The sequence below is a fragment of the Medicago truncatula genome, chromosome 4 (genome assembly GCF_003473485.1).
Source record: "Medicago truncatula cultivar Jemalong A17 chromosome 4, MtrunA17r5.0-ANR, whole genome shotgun sequence".
Classification (NCBI taxonomy): Eukaryota; Viridiplantae; Streptophyta; class Magnoliopsida; order Fabales; family Fabaceae; genus Medicago; species Medicago truncatula.
In genome coordinates, this window is record NC_053045.1 from 29,116,097 (window position 1) to 29,133,085 (window position 16,989).

A 16,989-nucleotide genomic window follows, 5' to 3' on the forward strand; every position below is an offset into this window, starting at 1 on the left:
TTAAATTTATTCTTATCTATTTGTTACATGTGTTATTTGTATTAAAAATTGTGGGCATTTTTTAAAAGAAACAGCCAGCCCAAAAGCTGAAAGGGGTTGTTTTCTTTATATATATATTTCCAAAAATATTATATAAAAAAATTCATACACTTACTATATTTTGAAACTTTCGAAAAATTAAATAAAAAATTTAAAAATACTCGAAAAAAATCCAAATTAATATTTTTTTTCTTAAATTTTTTATTTTTTGAAAAAAAAAATCCAATTTTTTTTTTGTTTTTTAAAAAAATTGATTTTTTTTCTTGATTTTAAATTTTTGAAAATTAATTTTCAGTTTTTTTTTATCTTTTTAAAAATAATTTATTAAACCATTACACACATGTCAGATTTAAAAAAAATTAAAATTAAAATAATTACACAGTGGCGTGCCACATCAGCGTCTGGATGGGGTCAGGGGTGTTTTGTGGAGAATCTTCATATTACAGGGGTGTTTTGTGGAGAATCTTTATATTATAGGGTTGGAATCTAAACTTTTTTTTTTACAGGGGGGTAAACCGGAACTCGCCCAAATTACAGGGGGGTAAAAACATATTAACCCTATAAAGAAAACAATTAAACATAAAAAATAGAATTAAAAACAAAAACACATATAAAAGTGTATATAATAATTAAACAAACACACATTTAACGAAAATAATTAAACATAAAGAAAAAGAATTAAAAAAAAAAACACATATAAAAGTGAATATAATAATTAAACAAACACACATTTAAAGAAAATAATTAAACATAAAGAAAAAGAATTAAAAAAAAACATATAAAAGTGGATATAATAATTAAACAAAAACACATATAAAGAAAACAATTAAACATAAAAAATAGAATTAAAAAAACACACATATAAAAGTGGATATAATAATTAAACAAACACACATTTAAATTAAAGAAAATAATTAAACATAAAGAAAAAACATTTAAAAAAAATTACACTTACATTATTTGAATTATACCAAAGTGGCAACGCCACATGACCGGCATAAGAGTGGAGCAAAGATAAGTCCGCCAGTCCACCAGGAAAGGGAGGGTCCACAGGTAACACATCTGGTGCAGCAGCTGCTGCAATGTCATCATCGTCTCCTACATCCTGCTGCTGTGGTATATGATCCTGGTCATATCCACCATCAGTCACATCATGATGTACCTGATCCTGATAGTTCAGGTACTCCACCCCAGACTGGTCAACAAGTTGTGACGGGTCAACAAACTGTGTCTCCTCAGGCTGTGTAGTCTGAGAGCTTCCTGAACCATCTCCCCTCCGACCTCTACCCCTCTTTGGGATGTGGCCGCTCTGCCTCTCCCTCCGGTGGCTCTGAGTCATCGCACGCCTACCACCAATCATCTTAGATGGATCAATGGGGTCCTGATCGGCCATATCTACAAAAAAAAAAAAAAAAAAAAAATTAACATCATTTCCATAACCTAATCAAACACATTAAACCTAAACTAAACATAAACAAAATCAAACTCATTAAAAGTACAACAATGAACATCATTTCTATAACCTAAAATCATTTAATATAATCATCATTACAATAAAATTTATGTCCATCATTTCGATAATAACCTAAACATCATTCAATAATTAACATACACTTAATCATTTCTATACAACTAAATCATTTGTGTCCATCATAATTCTCGTAACCTAAACTAACTAAAAAATCAATATACACTTAACCAAACTATAATTAACATCATTTCTATCATTTCCATAACTAAACTAACTAAATAATCAATAAAATTGTCATTGAGGCATTTTATCAAACACTTTGTGTGCAAAGTATAAAACATATTCAAATTGTGTTCATTTGCCACCATTCAAAGCCACATTATGATTTAAACAACATAGACAACAACTACATTCATTTATCAATTCCTAAACTACACATGCAATCATCAAATTGTCAATTTTGAAATCAACCCTAACCACATACAAACTACTCAATTTTTTTAAAAAAAATCAACCTAAACAAATTAACATTAACATTAAAATGATTGACACAACTTACTTGTGATAATGTGCACTTGATTTGCTTGCAATTCGTGAAAATGGATTTGGTGAAGATTGGAGAGCAATTGAGAATTTAGAAATTGTTTTGGAAATGGGAAGTTCTGGTTTTGCGTTCTGGTTTAGTTCAGATTTCCTCGGCAGTTAACTACCGAGGTTTTCCTCGGCAGTTAACTGCAGCCGTATTTCTAAAACTTCGGCAGTTAACTGCCGAGGGGCATTTGAGTAATTTACTCGTGTGGCACAGCCAAACCAAATGTGGGAACAGCAATTCTCAGGCACTTTTGGTTTTGCCCCTTGTAAAATAAAAGTTTTGGATTCCGTCCTTGTAAAATGTCATAGTTTACAATTGCAGGGGGTAAAACACTATTAACCCAACTAAGTTTTTTACACAGAACAAAACCAAAAGTGTCATATATTACAAAGGGATAAAACACCGTTAACCCAACTTTGCTTGTCTATAGTTTACAATTACCGTTTCTTTTCTCTTTCAAAATTGATTGTTGTTCTAATGGTTTTACATTAACATTCAATAAAATATTTCGAACTTAACACGTAAGTCCGCTTTTTAACAACACTTTCTTATCCTAGTGGTTAGAATTCACCTTTTTCAAGGTGAATAAGTGGGGTGTCGGGGGTTCGAACCCCAACCCCGGATATAACAATGCATGTTTCTGCCAACTGAGCTATGATCGCGGGGACAATTAGTATAGTTTTTATTAATAGGTTATTTATGATTACATGTACCATTATATATAATTCTTCAATTTTATTTTCTTAATTACGGAATAGTTCTTCAAATCTAAAAGAAATGAAAAGAAAATTGAGCCTAATCTTTTGTTAACCTTTGAAGAATATAGTAGAAGAAATCTTTAAGAAAGTTGCCCACTCAAACAACAATACATTATCAATACTTTAATACGTAAAGTAAATAAAATTGTTATATAATTCTACAAGTATTAGATTTACAATATCGAGCATGGTGGGTGCGAGACCCATTCATATCATTGGCCCCCACATTAGTGTATTATGGTGCCCCCTTCTTTGAGCACATATATACTTGTAATGTATATAAGCTATCAAAGGCTATGATCCGGTTGGAAATAAGGAGTGCATAATTCTAGTGGTGTTGATGAGAGGTCATAAGTTTGATCCCTTGAAAAGCCTACAAGATATCCAATATTCATCCAAATACGAATTTAGGGGCCACCATTGGGTCACAATTTTCAGATATTAGGAGCAGTACTTTGCCGGCCGGCTAATATAGTAATTTAGAATGAGGGGATGGTGCCTTAGTCCAAGATAGATAAGACATTCAGGTTTAAAAAATACTTACAAAGATATTTATATGCTACATTTCTCTATAGATACTAGTGGGATTCGAATCTGAAACATCTAAGATTCAAGATATATCTTTTTACCACTAGATCAAGTCTTTGGAGTTATTGTGTTACCAATTTACTCCATGAATGTTTCATTTGTATTATTTCTTTATCTCAATTTTTTTTTAAGAGTCTTTATCTCAAATTAATTATCACTTTAAAATATTATTAATTTTTCTCCGGTACTTATACTCTTATTTATAGTATTTTAATTTATCAGACTTCTTCACTAACTATAATTAATAAAATATATTTAATAAATGAAATTTATTTTATTATCAAAAACAACATAGTTGATTATTTTATTAAAAATCACACACATAGCTTAAATGAGAAGCTTATATACATAGATAGTACTAATACGAGAAAATTACATAGATAGATAGTACTAATATCTACCGGTTATGTAGAAGAAATAGTTGTTTTTTTTTTTAACAAACCAAAATGAAATATATTATTATTGAAAAATGTATTCTCCCTAGCATAAGACATATTGGAGTAGAACATCAAACTTTAACAACACATACAAGGCGACAATAAACAAAAATTAAAGAGAATTAACCAATGTCTGAACAAGAAAAGGGACACGGGCGCCAACTTTGATAACCAAAAGCATCAACATATTTTGCTTTCAACCACAAAAAAGAAAGCAACTTAGTTTTATCCAGAAACTGATCAATTGAGTTTTTCTTATTGTGAAATATTCGGTTGTTCCTTTCATTCCAAATAACAAGTACATGAGAGTCAAATTAAATACATTATAAAACCGAAATTATCACATGCTGAAAACAAATGATATGTTGATTCATGACTACCACATCAACTCACGCAAAGCTGTGAATCATGAGGGATGTCATCTAGTCTAAATAAATTATCTTTGATGGACAACTTATTGTCGAGATGACGCTAAACAAATAAAGACACATTTAATCGGATGCCTGAATGCCAAATGAAATTCGAATAAAAAAATAGTTGTTATATCAAATTTGTCAATAATGTATGTTCTATTTTCAAAATTATTCTTTGATTTATTAAAAGAAACCAATATTTTTATTGCCAAGTAATAAACAAACAAGAGCTAGTTTACATGAGCTTGAAATTACATCAAATCAAATATACCTTTTGATTAAGTAGGAATATATTAACCCATCTAGCAATAGGGTAAAGAGGGGTACTCAGTCCTCCATGTGTAGGGTCCCTAACGGTTAATAACTGTCGGGAGAGGAACCCTAGAGAATCATGGATGCCAACTTTGATTAAACCGTGTCGACTCCATTAAATCAAAGAAATTAAGATCAGGTAGAAAACTAATAAAAAAAGCCAAAACCTTTATTTATTTATTTAAAGTCTTTTGGTTGGTCATCAATTGCATCACCAATCATTTCGTGTTTTGCTGATCTTTGGAATCCCAGGCAGTCATCAACACCAAAAATGAGGGCCTAGGAACTAAAGTTAACATTAAATTAAAGAGAAATGATATTTTGACAACCATTTTGTGACAATTTATGTGACAACTTTATCTCTCTTACTCACATTATTTTTTTACTTTCTCTCTCTATTGCTTTGGTTTCCGTATAACTATCTACTTTTCTTTGTAAATTAGTGGTTGTCACAAAAGTTGTCACTCAATTGATTGTTCAAATAACACACCTCTAAATTAAATCAACTCATATATTTTTTTACAGCACAGTTAAATCAAAGAAAATATTAACCTCGGAACATTTTTTTAAGGATTTGTAATATGTAAATTTTTATGATAGATAGTATATTCGATGTATTGAAAATTGATTTTTTTTACCATTATAAAGAATAGCTATTTAATTTAAAATATTTAAAGAGTGTTTATGTTAACAAGAGCTTTAAATCAATTACTAAATAATTAAAGGGACACGATTAAAAAAATTCAATATATCACTTCTTTTATAACAATTTGATTTTTTTTGACAAGATAACAATTTGATTTTGTAATTTTAAAGGAGATAGTTCAAATATAATATTGGACACTTGTAAAATAATCATTGGTGTCACGTTATTAATAATAATTTTTCGTTTCACAATTTATTTAAAAATATTACTAAATAACTTATGATTAGTGTAAGAGCTAAGTAAACCTTTTTTTGTTTGTTTTATAAAGCAAGTGGTAAACAACCTCGTGCATGTAGTTTGGTTGGTGAGTTAAATGATTTTGAAGGAGGTCATGAATTCGATCATTAGAAACTAACATAGGTAGATCTTGTTTAAGTTAATATTATTTGAGAGGTTGTTTAAGTCAATATTGTTTAGTAAATAAATAACATACGTGAACTTATTTCACCAAATAATTACTCCATATCACTTGTTCCATGTATAAAATACAATTTTAGAAAAACAATCAACAATATAAATTGTTTGGGAGAATTCAAGTTCGATCATTGCATAAAGCAATTTTTTATTAGAATATAGATATTTCATTGTCGAACTTCAAATTATCAGTGTTTTATTTCTCTAAGAACCACATAGTAACAACAAAAATAGAAAATCAAAAATATTATAACTTAAATTTAATATTAAAATCTCAAAACTATATATAATTAAATAGTTAAACAGTTTTTTTAAGATACCGACAAAAAAACTGTTGTTAGAACAATAAAAAAAGAGTTTTGCTTAGATGCTGCCTCGTGTGTCTCATGGCCCAATTTGATTTCCAAACCAACAATCAAAAAGAAAAGAGAGTGTTTCTGCCTCGGGATTGTAGTATGTGTATTGAATTTTTATTGATTCTTTTTCCAAAAAAATGTATATATTTGTGACTTGTCTTGGACCAATTGATATTGTCTTTGTATTGTCCTGTCTTTGTTGGTTCTGAACCTCACCATATTTGGTCGAGTTCAAAAATTGATCCACTTTAATGCAAGGATCGAATTAGGTCATATACAACCCGACATAACTCATCTTTTATACATCTTGTATTTTCACTTACAAATACATTTTAATATCTTATTTTATCTAATGTTTGGTTTTCAAAACATTATCCCTCATATTTGTGATTGAATATATGAAGCGTGACTCAAATAGATCAATAGCGATGACTCAACTTATCTTAAACATTATCACTCATTCATGAACACATTTTTACTAAGTCATCTCATCCAACAAGTTTATATTTGATTTCTAATATTGTAATAGACTAGTGGGGGGAAAAGCATATGAAAATTCAGGTGAATTCTGATTCTTATAGATAAAGTAATCCATCATAAAGACAGTGATCAAGAGCTTTGAAAATTATAATAATATAATACGATGCACATCATCATTTTCTGTAGAAACACCAAAAGAAAACGATTACTATTGTAATTATGCATAAAAATGGAAAGAAAAACGACCAATAGTAGGCCCCACACGGTTTCTATATAAAGTTTTGATTCTTGGAAGAACATGGATGATATTACTCACACACAAAGTACCAAAGAATTGTGGAATTATTGACTATAAGTCTAGTGTCACATGGTTGCACAATTTCGATTTGGTGAGAAATCACTTGTCAAGAAAAAGTTAGCATGGCTTTAAGACCTTAAAGCTGAAAATTATATCTTGTGTCATTTTCTTTAATTTAATGTTTTGTTTACTTTTTGATTTTAAATTTGGGACCAACTTCTTTATGGTAAAATTTAAATAATTCTGATTTGGATTTAGCTTAGGATTAAAATTTGAGTTGCAAATGAAACTTCAACAGAATGGAAATTACTCTTCTCCCATCTGTTTTTGTTCATCCCCGCTGAGAGTTAACTTCAACATCTGCGTCACACGCTTGGCTATTTTGACAGGAATGAGCAAAAACAGATGGGAGAAGAGTCATTTCCCAACAGAATTGAGCCTAAAAATTGGACGGAAAATAAAAACGGTATTGTTTTGCTTTTATCCGCATGATGGTGGTTTTTAAGAATCACAAGGGGTGGGAAAAGAAGCTCGCTTAAACCAATAATCTTTCTTTATAATAAGATAAGATGGGTGTGTTTCACATTGGGCCCATTCTGATCCGTTTCTGTATTAAAAAACTGATTAGTAAAACATAAAAAAACATAAATCAAACTATAGAAAATAGTAAAACTTGTCTAATGTGTGTCAACTATTTTCATTTCATGAAAAATACAATGAAGTTGTATAAACTTCATGAATGAAAACTTAACAAACAAATGACAACATAGGATACATACAACATGCATAGATCAACATCAGTTTATGATGTAAAATCAGAAATGGCTAAAGGAAGAATATTTTCCTACAATATTTGGTTTATGCTAGCCTTCTCATCTTGACATTAAGAGGAACCTCTTTGTAGGATGGAACCTTCTCAGCTGCCCTTCGCAACGGTCTTCCAAAAGAATGTCTTGGTGCTTCATTTCTTAAACTAGAGCTTTCTCCTCTTTCAGTTTTCACAGATGGAGTACTCAGCTTGATATTATGTCCAGATTGAGTGATAGCATATTGAGCATCCTCTATCTCAAACAAGTTTTCTAGAGGTTCGTGTACATGGACCTTTGACGCCGCAGAATGTCTCCTCAAACTTCTCCTGTACCAACAAAAAAGCAGGAACTTATCACAGTGAAATTTTAGAGCTATTAGTCGATCGTTCCTCTAAATTGCGTACATCCATCAAAATAGTCGCTGAATTTTATGAAATAGAAAATACATCCCTAAAGTTACTGCGTGTTAGTCAAAATGGTCTCTCGGTTAACTTCTAGGCTATGACGTTACACGTAGAGAGGTGCCAAATGAACATGTAGCCTTCCACGTGAAACCTATTGTCGATGTTACATTACTAGGGATTAAATTGCATAAGAAACTTACGAGGTAAAAATTATTTAACATGTTTGAATCGCGTGACGTAGCAGCCTTATAGTTGATATGAAATGCATGAATTTTATGTGCCACATAAGTATTTGCTGATTCACAATTCAAGGACTATTTTGACTATTTTACTAGTTTCTACTAATGTTTATTCACACAGCAATTTTTCATATTAGATTATTATTTTGGAACTCTGGAATCTCATGGATGTAATTAATTTCAATCACTCATCAGAACTATATTTAGGTGCTTCGTTCAATGAGCTATGCTAAGTTATCCAATGAGCATAAGAACTAACCTATTGTCTTTAACCTTTTCTTTGCTTTTATTCTTTCTGGAAGCAGTAGAAGAACCAATAGCTGCAAAGTTCCATAACAAAGTTAAGCAGAATTAAGAAAATGTGAGCAAAATAAGTTAATGAAGAAGGTAAAGTCCTAGCACTTACATCTACTCCTAACGCGTCTCCTGGTTAAACAACATTGTTTTTCATCATCATTGCTAATTCTCGGGGATTGCTGTACTTCTTTTTCATCTTCTTCCTTGAGCCAACCAAATTATACAACAAAGAAAAAATGAGGAATACCATCCATCAATACCTCCAATATGAGAAATATAAGTGAAGGGTTTATAGATCAGGTACCTGTAATTGTGATAATGATGCATTCTTTTCAGTGTCTATCTCCACTTTTTCAGTGTCTATCTCCACTTTTTCCTGCAAAAACGGGTTGTTAGAAGACGGCCAAAAATAGCGAACGGAGACCGTTGTTTTAGGCCTATATTGCACATTGTAGGGGAGTGTTTTAGACCACATTGATACACTGAATTTGGATCATTTTACTCGATCTAAAACGGCTCCTATGCTGTTTGTACATAGAATGACCACATTGGTAAACTTCATAAGAACAAATACACAGACCACTGAAAGATACATTAATAAAAAGCAACACTCTTCAATGCTTATTGAATCATAATTTAAAATAAATTGGCGGTTAATCTTTCCATAAAGAAGGGAAAAGAATAGATATACTTTTTCTTCACATTTTCCTTAAGCAGTGCAGCAATAAAAAAGAGGACAAGAATATTTAGTCCAAGAGACAAACTTTCTACACATTTTCTTCCCAAACACAACTTCTTACACAGCACATAAACTTCCAATTATTGAAGTTCATCTATTAGAAATATAAAATTGATTTTAATATGTTTGGAGGTTAATAAATAGAGTTATTTTTGCTTTAAAAACTAATTGCTTTTACCTCCAAACGTGATTATTGTCATGCATAACTAAACACACAAACTTAGTAACTAAAAATCAGGCTTAAAAGCACACCTGCATTTTGAAGGTGTTGCCATTAATCAAAGCAGCTCTCCACAAAAGTTCATGCTGCAGTGTTTTTATCTGAAACACGAGTACCGTTAAAATCAAATTAAAAAAAGTCTTCAATGAGATAACCAATTCGAGCTCAAAAGGGGTGAGAAAAAGAAATTTGGAGGAATGAACTCACTTTATCCCTCCCCAAGTTAAGCTCCTGCAAAATTAACCATAAGAAACATAAAATCACTATCGTCACCCTCAATGTCAATATGATATAACATATTTGTCGAATTTATATCCACTTTTAGTGTATAAATTACAAAACTATATGCTTTTAATCTCTAAAAAGAGTACTAAAACATGCAATTTTGTAAGATGCAGGACCCAAAAGCGGGTATAGAAGAATTAAAAACATTATTATAAGGACTGAAAGCCTATAAAGTACAGACTCCGAACACGACACAAATACTGGAATATTTACACTCACACATGTCTGACCAGACACGTCTTTGATAAGAAGTGTCGGTGCTATGTAGCTAAACACATATTTTACCCACTGTCGAATAATCATCAGTAATCCACTAAATTCACGATTTGTTAGATGATGAAAAAACTTACTGCCAACATGAGACTATTGGACTGAGCAAGATTCCAATTTTGCATTTGCAACTTCTTCATATCAGCTCTCAGTCTCTGCAATTCAGCTCCACTCCTTTCTATCATTTTACTGTTCAAACTAAATCAAGGAAACAAAAAAAAAAAAAAAAAAAACACTTTTTCCCTATCAAACAAAAATTAGTCACATTTCCCCCTTAAACATAACCAAAGTTTACAATGTCAAAGGCCACAACGCCAAGACATACCAGATGTGGTGACCCGGGTTAGAACCTGAGATTACCTATAAAATGTCCTCGGAGTCAAACCACTAGACTGTAACAACGAGTACAGGCAATTTCAATTTAAAATAACAAAAGTTTCGTATTATTAACAAAGGATACTTTCTATCTGAAAGAAGGTTGATTAAATTCGCTCGTTCCTGTAACAAAATTCAACAACAGAAAAATGAGAGAGAGAAAAAGTGTTATAGAGTAATGTAATGTATGTTATTGTCACCTTGAGAAGTTGTTGAATGGAATCATTATCAAGTGAGAGTGTGTTGTAGTTGTTATGATTTTCTTGTTGAATTGTCTGAGAAGAATTTGTAATATCAGAAAGTCTTTTTCGCATTAAGTTTCCGATCGATTTCTTCGCCATTTTCTGATTCTCCGTTGGCATGTTAGTTAGTACCGTTGTAACTGTAAATTCAACTGTTTGTTTCAACAGAGTGCGAAGAAAAGAAGGAGTGAAGAGGAAGCAAAGGAAAGGAAAGGAAAGAAAAGTGAATATAAATAAAGTAACCGTTGTGTTGTTCGAAGCTAAATTTCAAATATTTCAGTGTCTTTTTATCCGATACAACGGTTCAAATTAAATGAAATTAAAAAAGTGATTCCTTAATTTTCACTTTTTTTGCTTTTCTTCATATTCGTCAAAAATATATAAAAACTTTTCTTTATAACAAATTTTCAGCCCCATTTTGAATATTATCTATTGCCTCCAACCATCTTTTATAAATTTTTGGATGATTTCAAATATGTTTTACTAAAATATTAGATATCATATTAAATCTATTTACTTTTTCAATTGCTGCTATTCTAAAATTAATTAATGTTTTAGTTAAATAATAACACATTTTATAAGCAAGTTAAATAATGACACTTAAACTAGACAATTAAGTTATCAAAACGGATATCAAAGTTTAAGAAAACCCACCCATTTATTTAAGAGTATTTTTATAAAATATGTATAAGTAATTTGAAAATAAAGTGGTTAATAAGTTCTACCTAAAGACAATCATTAAAGGAAATCTAAGTTCAATTCTTAGATTGAACAATTTTTTTGTCAGACTTACCTTCAAATCGAACTTCGAATTATTAAAAATCAAATATTAACACAAAATAAAAAAGTGTTTCAATAAATAAAACACAATTTACTTAAAATCAACGTACTAGTTATTTTCTAAATAACCATGTAAAACTAAAAATGACACTTAAGCAATAAAATTTAATTCACTATATTTTTTGTGCAACATCCTTCCATTTAATTCACTACTTTATAACTTACTCAATTTTAATGATATTCTAGTTATTACTCAAGCAATACAATTTGCAAGCTATTTTGTTAATTGTTCTCTATTAATGCAGTAGTTATATATTGTAAATAAACCCACTTCTTTGTATTTGAAACCACCTTAAGTGAACTTGTAAAAATAAGATGAACTTGAAGTTACAACTTCAACCTTCACCATAGCAGAACCACGCACTTATTGTTCAAACAAATTGAAACAGGTGATGTACTTTTGTCTTTATACTAAAACCAATAAAAAAATTAACGAATTAATGGAACTCAAGTGGTTAATGAACTTCCTTACAAGAGAATCCGATTACGATTCTTGTGAATCGAAGGATTAACAAAAAAGAACTAATAAAGATTATGTGTAAGATTGCACAGGTACCAAAAAAAAATTACAAAAACATTTGTATGATTTGTTTTCTTAAAACACACAAGATTTTAGAACTCTAAAAGAGGTTCTTATTATGTTTGAAGTAATATTGAGTTTGAAAGTTAACTTCCATAAAAGTATGTTGGTTGAGGTAAATGTTTCTGAGTTGTGGTTAAATTAGGCAGTTTTGGTGAACTGCAAAAGTGGGAAACATGCCATTTTATGTATTTAGACTTGACGATTTGGGGAGATTTTCGTCGTTTACGGTTTTCGAGCCCTTTGCTTGACCGAATTAAAGAATGGCTTTTAGGATGGACAACTCACTATTTATCAATGGAGGGTCGTCTGGTTCTCTTGAAGTTTGCATTGTCTTCTCTATCCCTCTATTTTCTTTCCTTCTGCAAGGTTTCCACATGTATCTTCTCTTCTATTAAATCTATTGTTTTTTGTTTTTTTTTGCGGGGGAGAAAATTAGAAAAATACCTTGAACTAAATGTGAAATTGTTTGCTTAGAAAAGGAGGATTAGAGGTTTAGATGATTCAGGAATTCAACTTGTCATTGTTAGGTGTTGAAGGTTGTATGTGATAGGGATAGTTTATGGGTTAAGGTGCTCGAAACAAAAGTATAGGGCGAATGGGGATTGTATTAGAGAAGGCAGACGATTATGATAAGTTTGGTGGAGGCAGATGGGAGAAATTTGTAGGGGTGATGGGTTCACGATTGGGAGATGGTTTGATGACAATTTATTGAGGGTTGCTGGAGATGAGACAAAAACGTTCTTTCAATCGTATTCTTTTTATAACATTATTTAAATTATTAATTAAAAATAAGTTGAATCCCATTAAAATAGGACAACACCACTGCAATAAGAATTGAAACTTTTATTCTTTATCAAATAAAAAAAAAGAATTTTAATTATTAATTAAAATAGTTTTTTTAAGGAATTAAAATATAGTTAAATCACATTGAAATAGTAACAACACAACTGCAATAAAAAAGAATTGGACACTAATAAGCTAATTTTAACTTAATTAGCCACTTGTCAAAAAAAAACTTAATTAGCCAATTTTTTTTTTGAAGTGAAGCCAAAAGAATTTGATAAGTATTCTTTTTGAGAAAAAAAAAACATATTTGACAAGTCATATAATTGATATTTTTCTTACTCACAATAGTTCAATAGAAAAACAGACGGATAATGTTGTATTGTAGATAATTGTCTTTTTAAAATAGATAGTACAACTAATTAGTACTTTTCTAAGGAACACATGTATGTGTTAAGTCAGATTTGATATAAGTGTTTTAGATTTACAATGATGTCAACGGATCCTGACTTATATATATGTGTGCGTGTGTTTTGTTAACTTACTTCTACTTACTTTTAACCAAAAACTCAACGAGTGTTTCAGGTCACTCTTTAAAAATTGGCTTAATTACACTTTTGGTCCTACCATTTTGACCAACTCACGAAAATGGTCCTATCTTTTTTAAATCGAACAAAATCGTCCTTAAACTATATGTTTTTTTACAGTTTTAGTCATATCTCCCTATTTCCAACTCCATAAACGCACATAAATGACAGTTTTAGTCCAACCACCTACGTTCAACCATCAAATAAACAAAGAATAAAATATGTGGGTACAAGAAATCTACTTTATTTAGCACACTAACCTAATTTCCGAGACATGTTACATATCTGAAATATGTCTTAGAAATTAGGGTTTTTCTTGGTTTGTGTGCCGAACAAAGTAGATTCCTTGTACCCACATGATTTATTCCTTGTTCATTTCATGGTTGAGCATAGGTGGTTGGACTAAAACTGTCATTTTTGTGTGTTTCTGGAGTTGGAAATAGGGAGATAGAACTAAAACTGCAAAAAAAAATATAGTTCAGGGACGATTTTGTTCGATTTAAAAGAGATAGGACCAATTTCGTGAGTTGGTCAAAATGCAAGGACCAAAATTGTAATTAAGCCTTAAAATTTTCAAATTGTGTAGTTATTTTTTTAAAAACTCAAATATTTAAATTTCCAATGCACTGGATACACAAAAAAAATTGTCTTAAAAACTCGTTACCATTTCCCAAAACTCAATATCAGCTTTTATGAAACTACTTAAATGCATGGACAAAAAATGTCATTTACAATTTAACTAAAGATTTTTTTTCTTCGGCAAAACGATATAATTGATTTTTTACTAACTAGCTAAATTGAGTTTTACACAACTACTCTCTCTATTTCAAAATACACGTCGCATTCAACATCTTCATACATGTCAATTTACAACTTTGACGGTTTCAAAATAATGTTTTTTATAACTAGGATGCATCTATTAAATCATTTAAATGGGCCCAAATTCAAACCTTTCTCTTGGCCCATGATGTACATTCTGGACTTTTCTCTCAAAAAACAAAAAAAAAAAAAACTATTTGTGACATTTTTCTCTTCAATTGAAAAGACAAAAACGTAACTGAAAAGACAACATTTTTCTCTTTGTACGGTATGGTATTTTGATTTGTTGATTTCGGTTTATTTAACTTGCTGATTTCGGTTGTGTATTGTTCTCAGGTTCAATTATTGTTCTTCTCAGGCACTTTTGCTTTGCTGATTTGTTCTCATGTTATGTATTCCAATTATTGATCTCATGTACCAAAATGATATTTAGAAACTGGTGTAATCGAAAATACATTGATACAATAATTTCTCCTTTTTTTGTGCTATTTTTCTCGAGTGTTAAAATTCCAGTCTACTTTTATGATGCATTGTATAAGGAGCACTTTTCTCATATTATAACTAAAACCTATAAAACACTAGGAACGACATTGCTTGTATCAAAATACGTAAATATTTAAAGTTTAATTAAATTTTAATTTTTTTAAACTCAAATTTTATTGTTCATCTTTTTTTTTTTAGTTTGAGTGTTACAATATACCAATGTGGGAGACATATTTTAAATTTATTTAGAAAACTATTAATTCAAAAAAAAAAAAACAACTATGAAAAACATTTAAAATATTTGGTATATATCATTGTCAAAAACACGAAAACGAAAAGAAAATAGACAAGAAATAAAATGAAGATTAAACAGCATGATGAAAACATGCAATGGTGACACAAAAATTTCAACTATTAGTCTCTTTTTAAATGAGACATAACTGAAATTTTGTTCATTTATTTAAACATAAAAAAGATCTGAAAATTACGATGTGAAACACATAGTTCATTTATTCAAATATTAAAAAGACTCGAAAAATTAAGATGACGAACACTCAAGTGCTAGGGGAGATATCCCAATGCATGCCATTCACATCAGTTGGAAGAGGAAGCATTTGCTGATTCAGGTGAGCCGAATCAACACCCATGACACCAAAATTTGGCGCAAAATCTTCAGCAATTGGGGTGACACCACCAACACATCTTGTGTTCTCATCTTCAATTTCCTGATAAATTCCATTGATGACAGCCACCCTATGAAACTCTGGATTTTTCAAAAGAGTGGCTGTAATGAAAACAGCACCGGCAGCCTTGACCTTACCCCCAACGATTCCACCAAACACGTAATTGCCATAATTGGCCTTCACATAAATAGAAAAGGAGGAACATGCTGGCTCAGCTATTAATTGGGGAGGAACACGACCATATGTCGCATTCATGTAAGTTCCAAATAAGGATGTCATTTTGTATGTTCCTTTAGTTGGAAAATTAGGTGTACGTAATATCGGGTGCAAAAATGTGACATTCGAAACAAGACCAGAAGCACTTAACACTGTGATTCCAGCTTGACGATACAGAGACAAATTGATGAGAGTCTCCACAACATCATTGCCCTTAGGGATCTCAATGACAATCAATTCCATGAGGTTGTCAGTGTTTTCCTTAACAATGATGGGTGCTTTGGCCTTGTTCTTTGAGCCAATGGGTCTACCCTTAGGCTTTTTCGAGGAGGTTGGTTGAGAGACCATGTCTAGTCTCTTATCTCCTCTCATGATAGAGGAGCTACCTGAGAGTGTGGACACTAATTTGTTGTGAACAGATAAATTTTTGGAGTTTGGGAAGAGTGATGACGATACTTGTTTATTGTTCGTCATAATGGAGGATATGTATTTTTATGAAGAGATTAACAATGTGACCTAGTATTTATAATATTTGTCTTGAAATTTGTATTAATACCCACTAATATGTTTTTTTGTAATAAAAATTATTATAGTCAAGAAATCAAAGTCGTTAGTCGTCGGTCAACATCAAATGAATCATATTTTGTCAAAAAAAATAAAAATCAAATGAATCATATTTTAATCTCGTCAAATTGGATTTAAAAAATCAAACCAATTAATACGAGATTACTTTTTTAATGAAATATACAAGAATTGTGTTATGTTACTTTAACAAATTTGATTTTATGACTACTTAATAATTTTTTTTTGGTACAATGACTACTTCATATTTATTTTATATTATAACTACATATATTGCGTAATAATTTTTAGAGTAAATTATACTCCTCTTCTTTAAGAGAAGCTTGAATTACACTCCCCTCCTCTCTTATGTTAAAATATACACTTTCCTCCCTTGAAAAGTAAAATTTATACTCCCCTCCATTATAAGATTCTTGAATTACAACTCCCTCCCTTAATAATTAAATATGCACTACACTTTAATTTATTTTAACATAAATAAATATTTTTATGATATATACTAATTTTGAACTACCATTTAAGAAAAAAAATTCATTTCTTTATAATTTAAATGGCAATGATAATTAAATTTAAATATTTTGCTATTAATTTTATAATTTAGAGTATAAAATTAAATTTTAAATAACCATGCTTTATTATTTTTAGTAATTTTTCACATATTTTAATTTT

General features: G+C 30.3%; 2 protein-coding genes across 2 annotated transcripts; both read right to left on the bottom strand.

Moving 5' to 3' along the window:
• Nucleotides 1–7,499: 7,499 nt before the first annotated feature.
• LOC11407170 (shugoshin-1) lies at nucleotides 7,500–10,997 on the bottom strand. Its single transcript, XM_003606301.4, has 9 exons — nucleotides 10,703–10,997; nucleotides 10,588–10,625; nucleotides 10,208–10,316; nucleotides 9,780–9,803; nucleotides 9,605–9,673; nucleotides 8,918–8,989; nucleotides 8,723–8,816; nucleotides 8,576–8,636; nucleotides 7,500–7,999 (listed from the first exon to the last, which is right to left on the bottom strand). The coding sequence occupies exons 1-9, from the start codon at nucleotides 10,862–10,864 to the stop codon at nucleotides 7,723–7,725; spliced, it is 906 nt and encodes a 301-aa protein (XP_003606349.2). The 5' UTR covers nucleotides 10,865–10,997; the 3' UTR covers nucleotides 7,500–7,722.
• Nucleotides 10,998–15,393: 4,396 nt separating this feature from the next.
• On the bottom strand, nucleotides 15,394–16,086 carry LOC25492371 (AT-hook motif nuclear-localized protein 28). The gene has a single exon (XM_013600471.3). It carries the CDS (start codon nucleotides 16,084–16,086, stop codon nucleotides 15,394–15,396), a length of 693 nt encoding a protein of 230 aa, XP_013455925.2.
• Nucleotides 16,087–16,989: the final 903 nt, after the last annotated feature.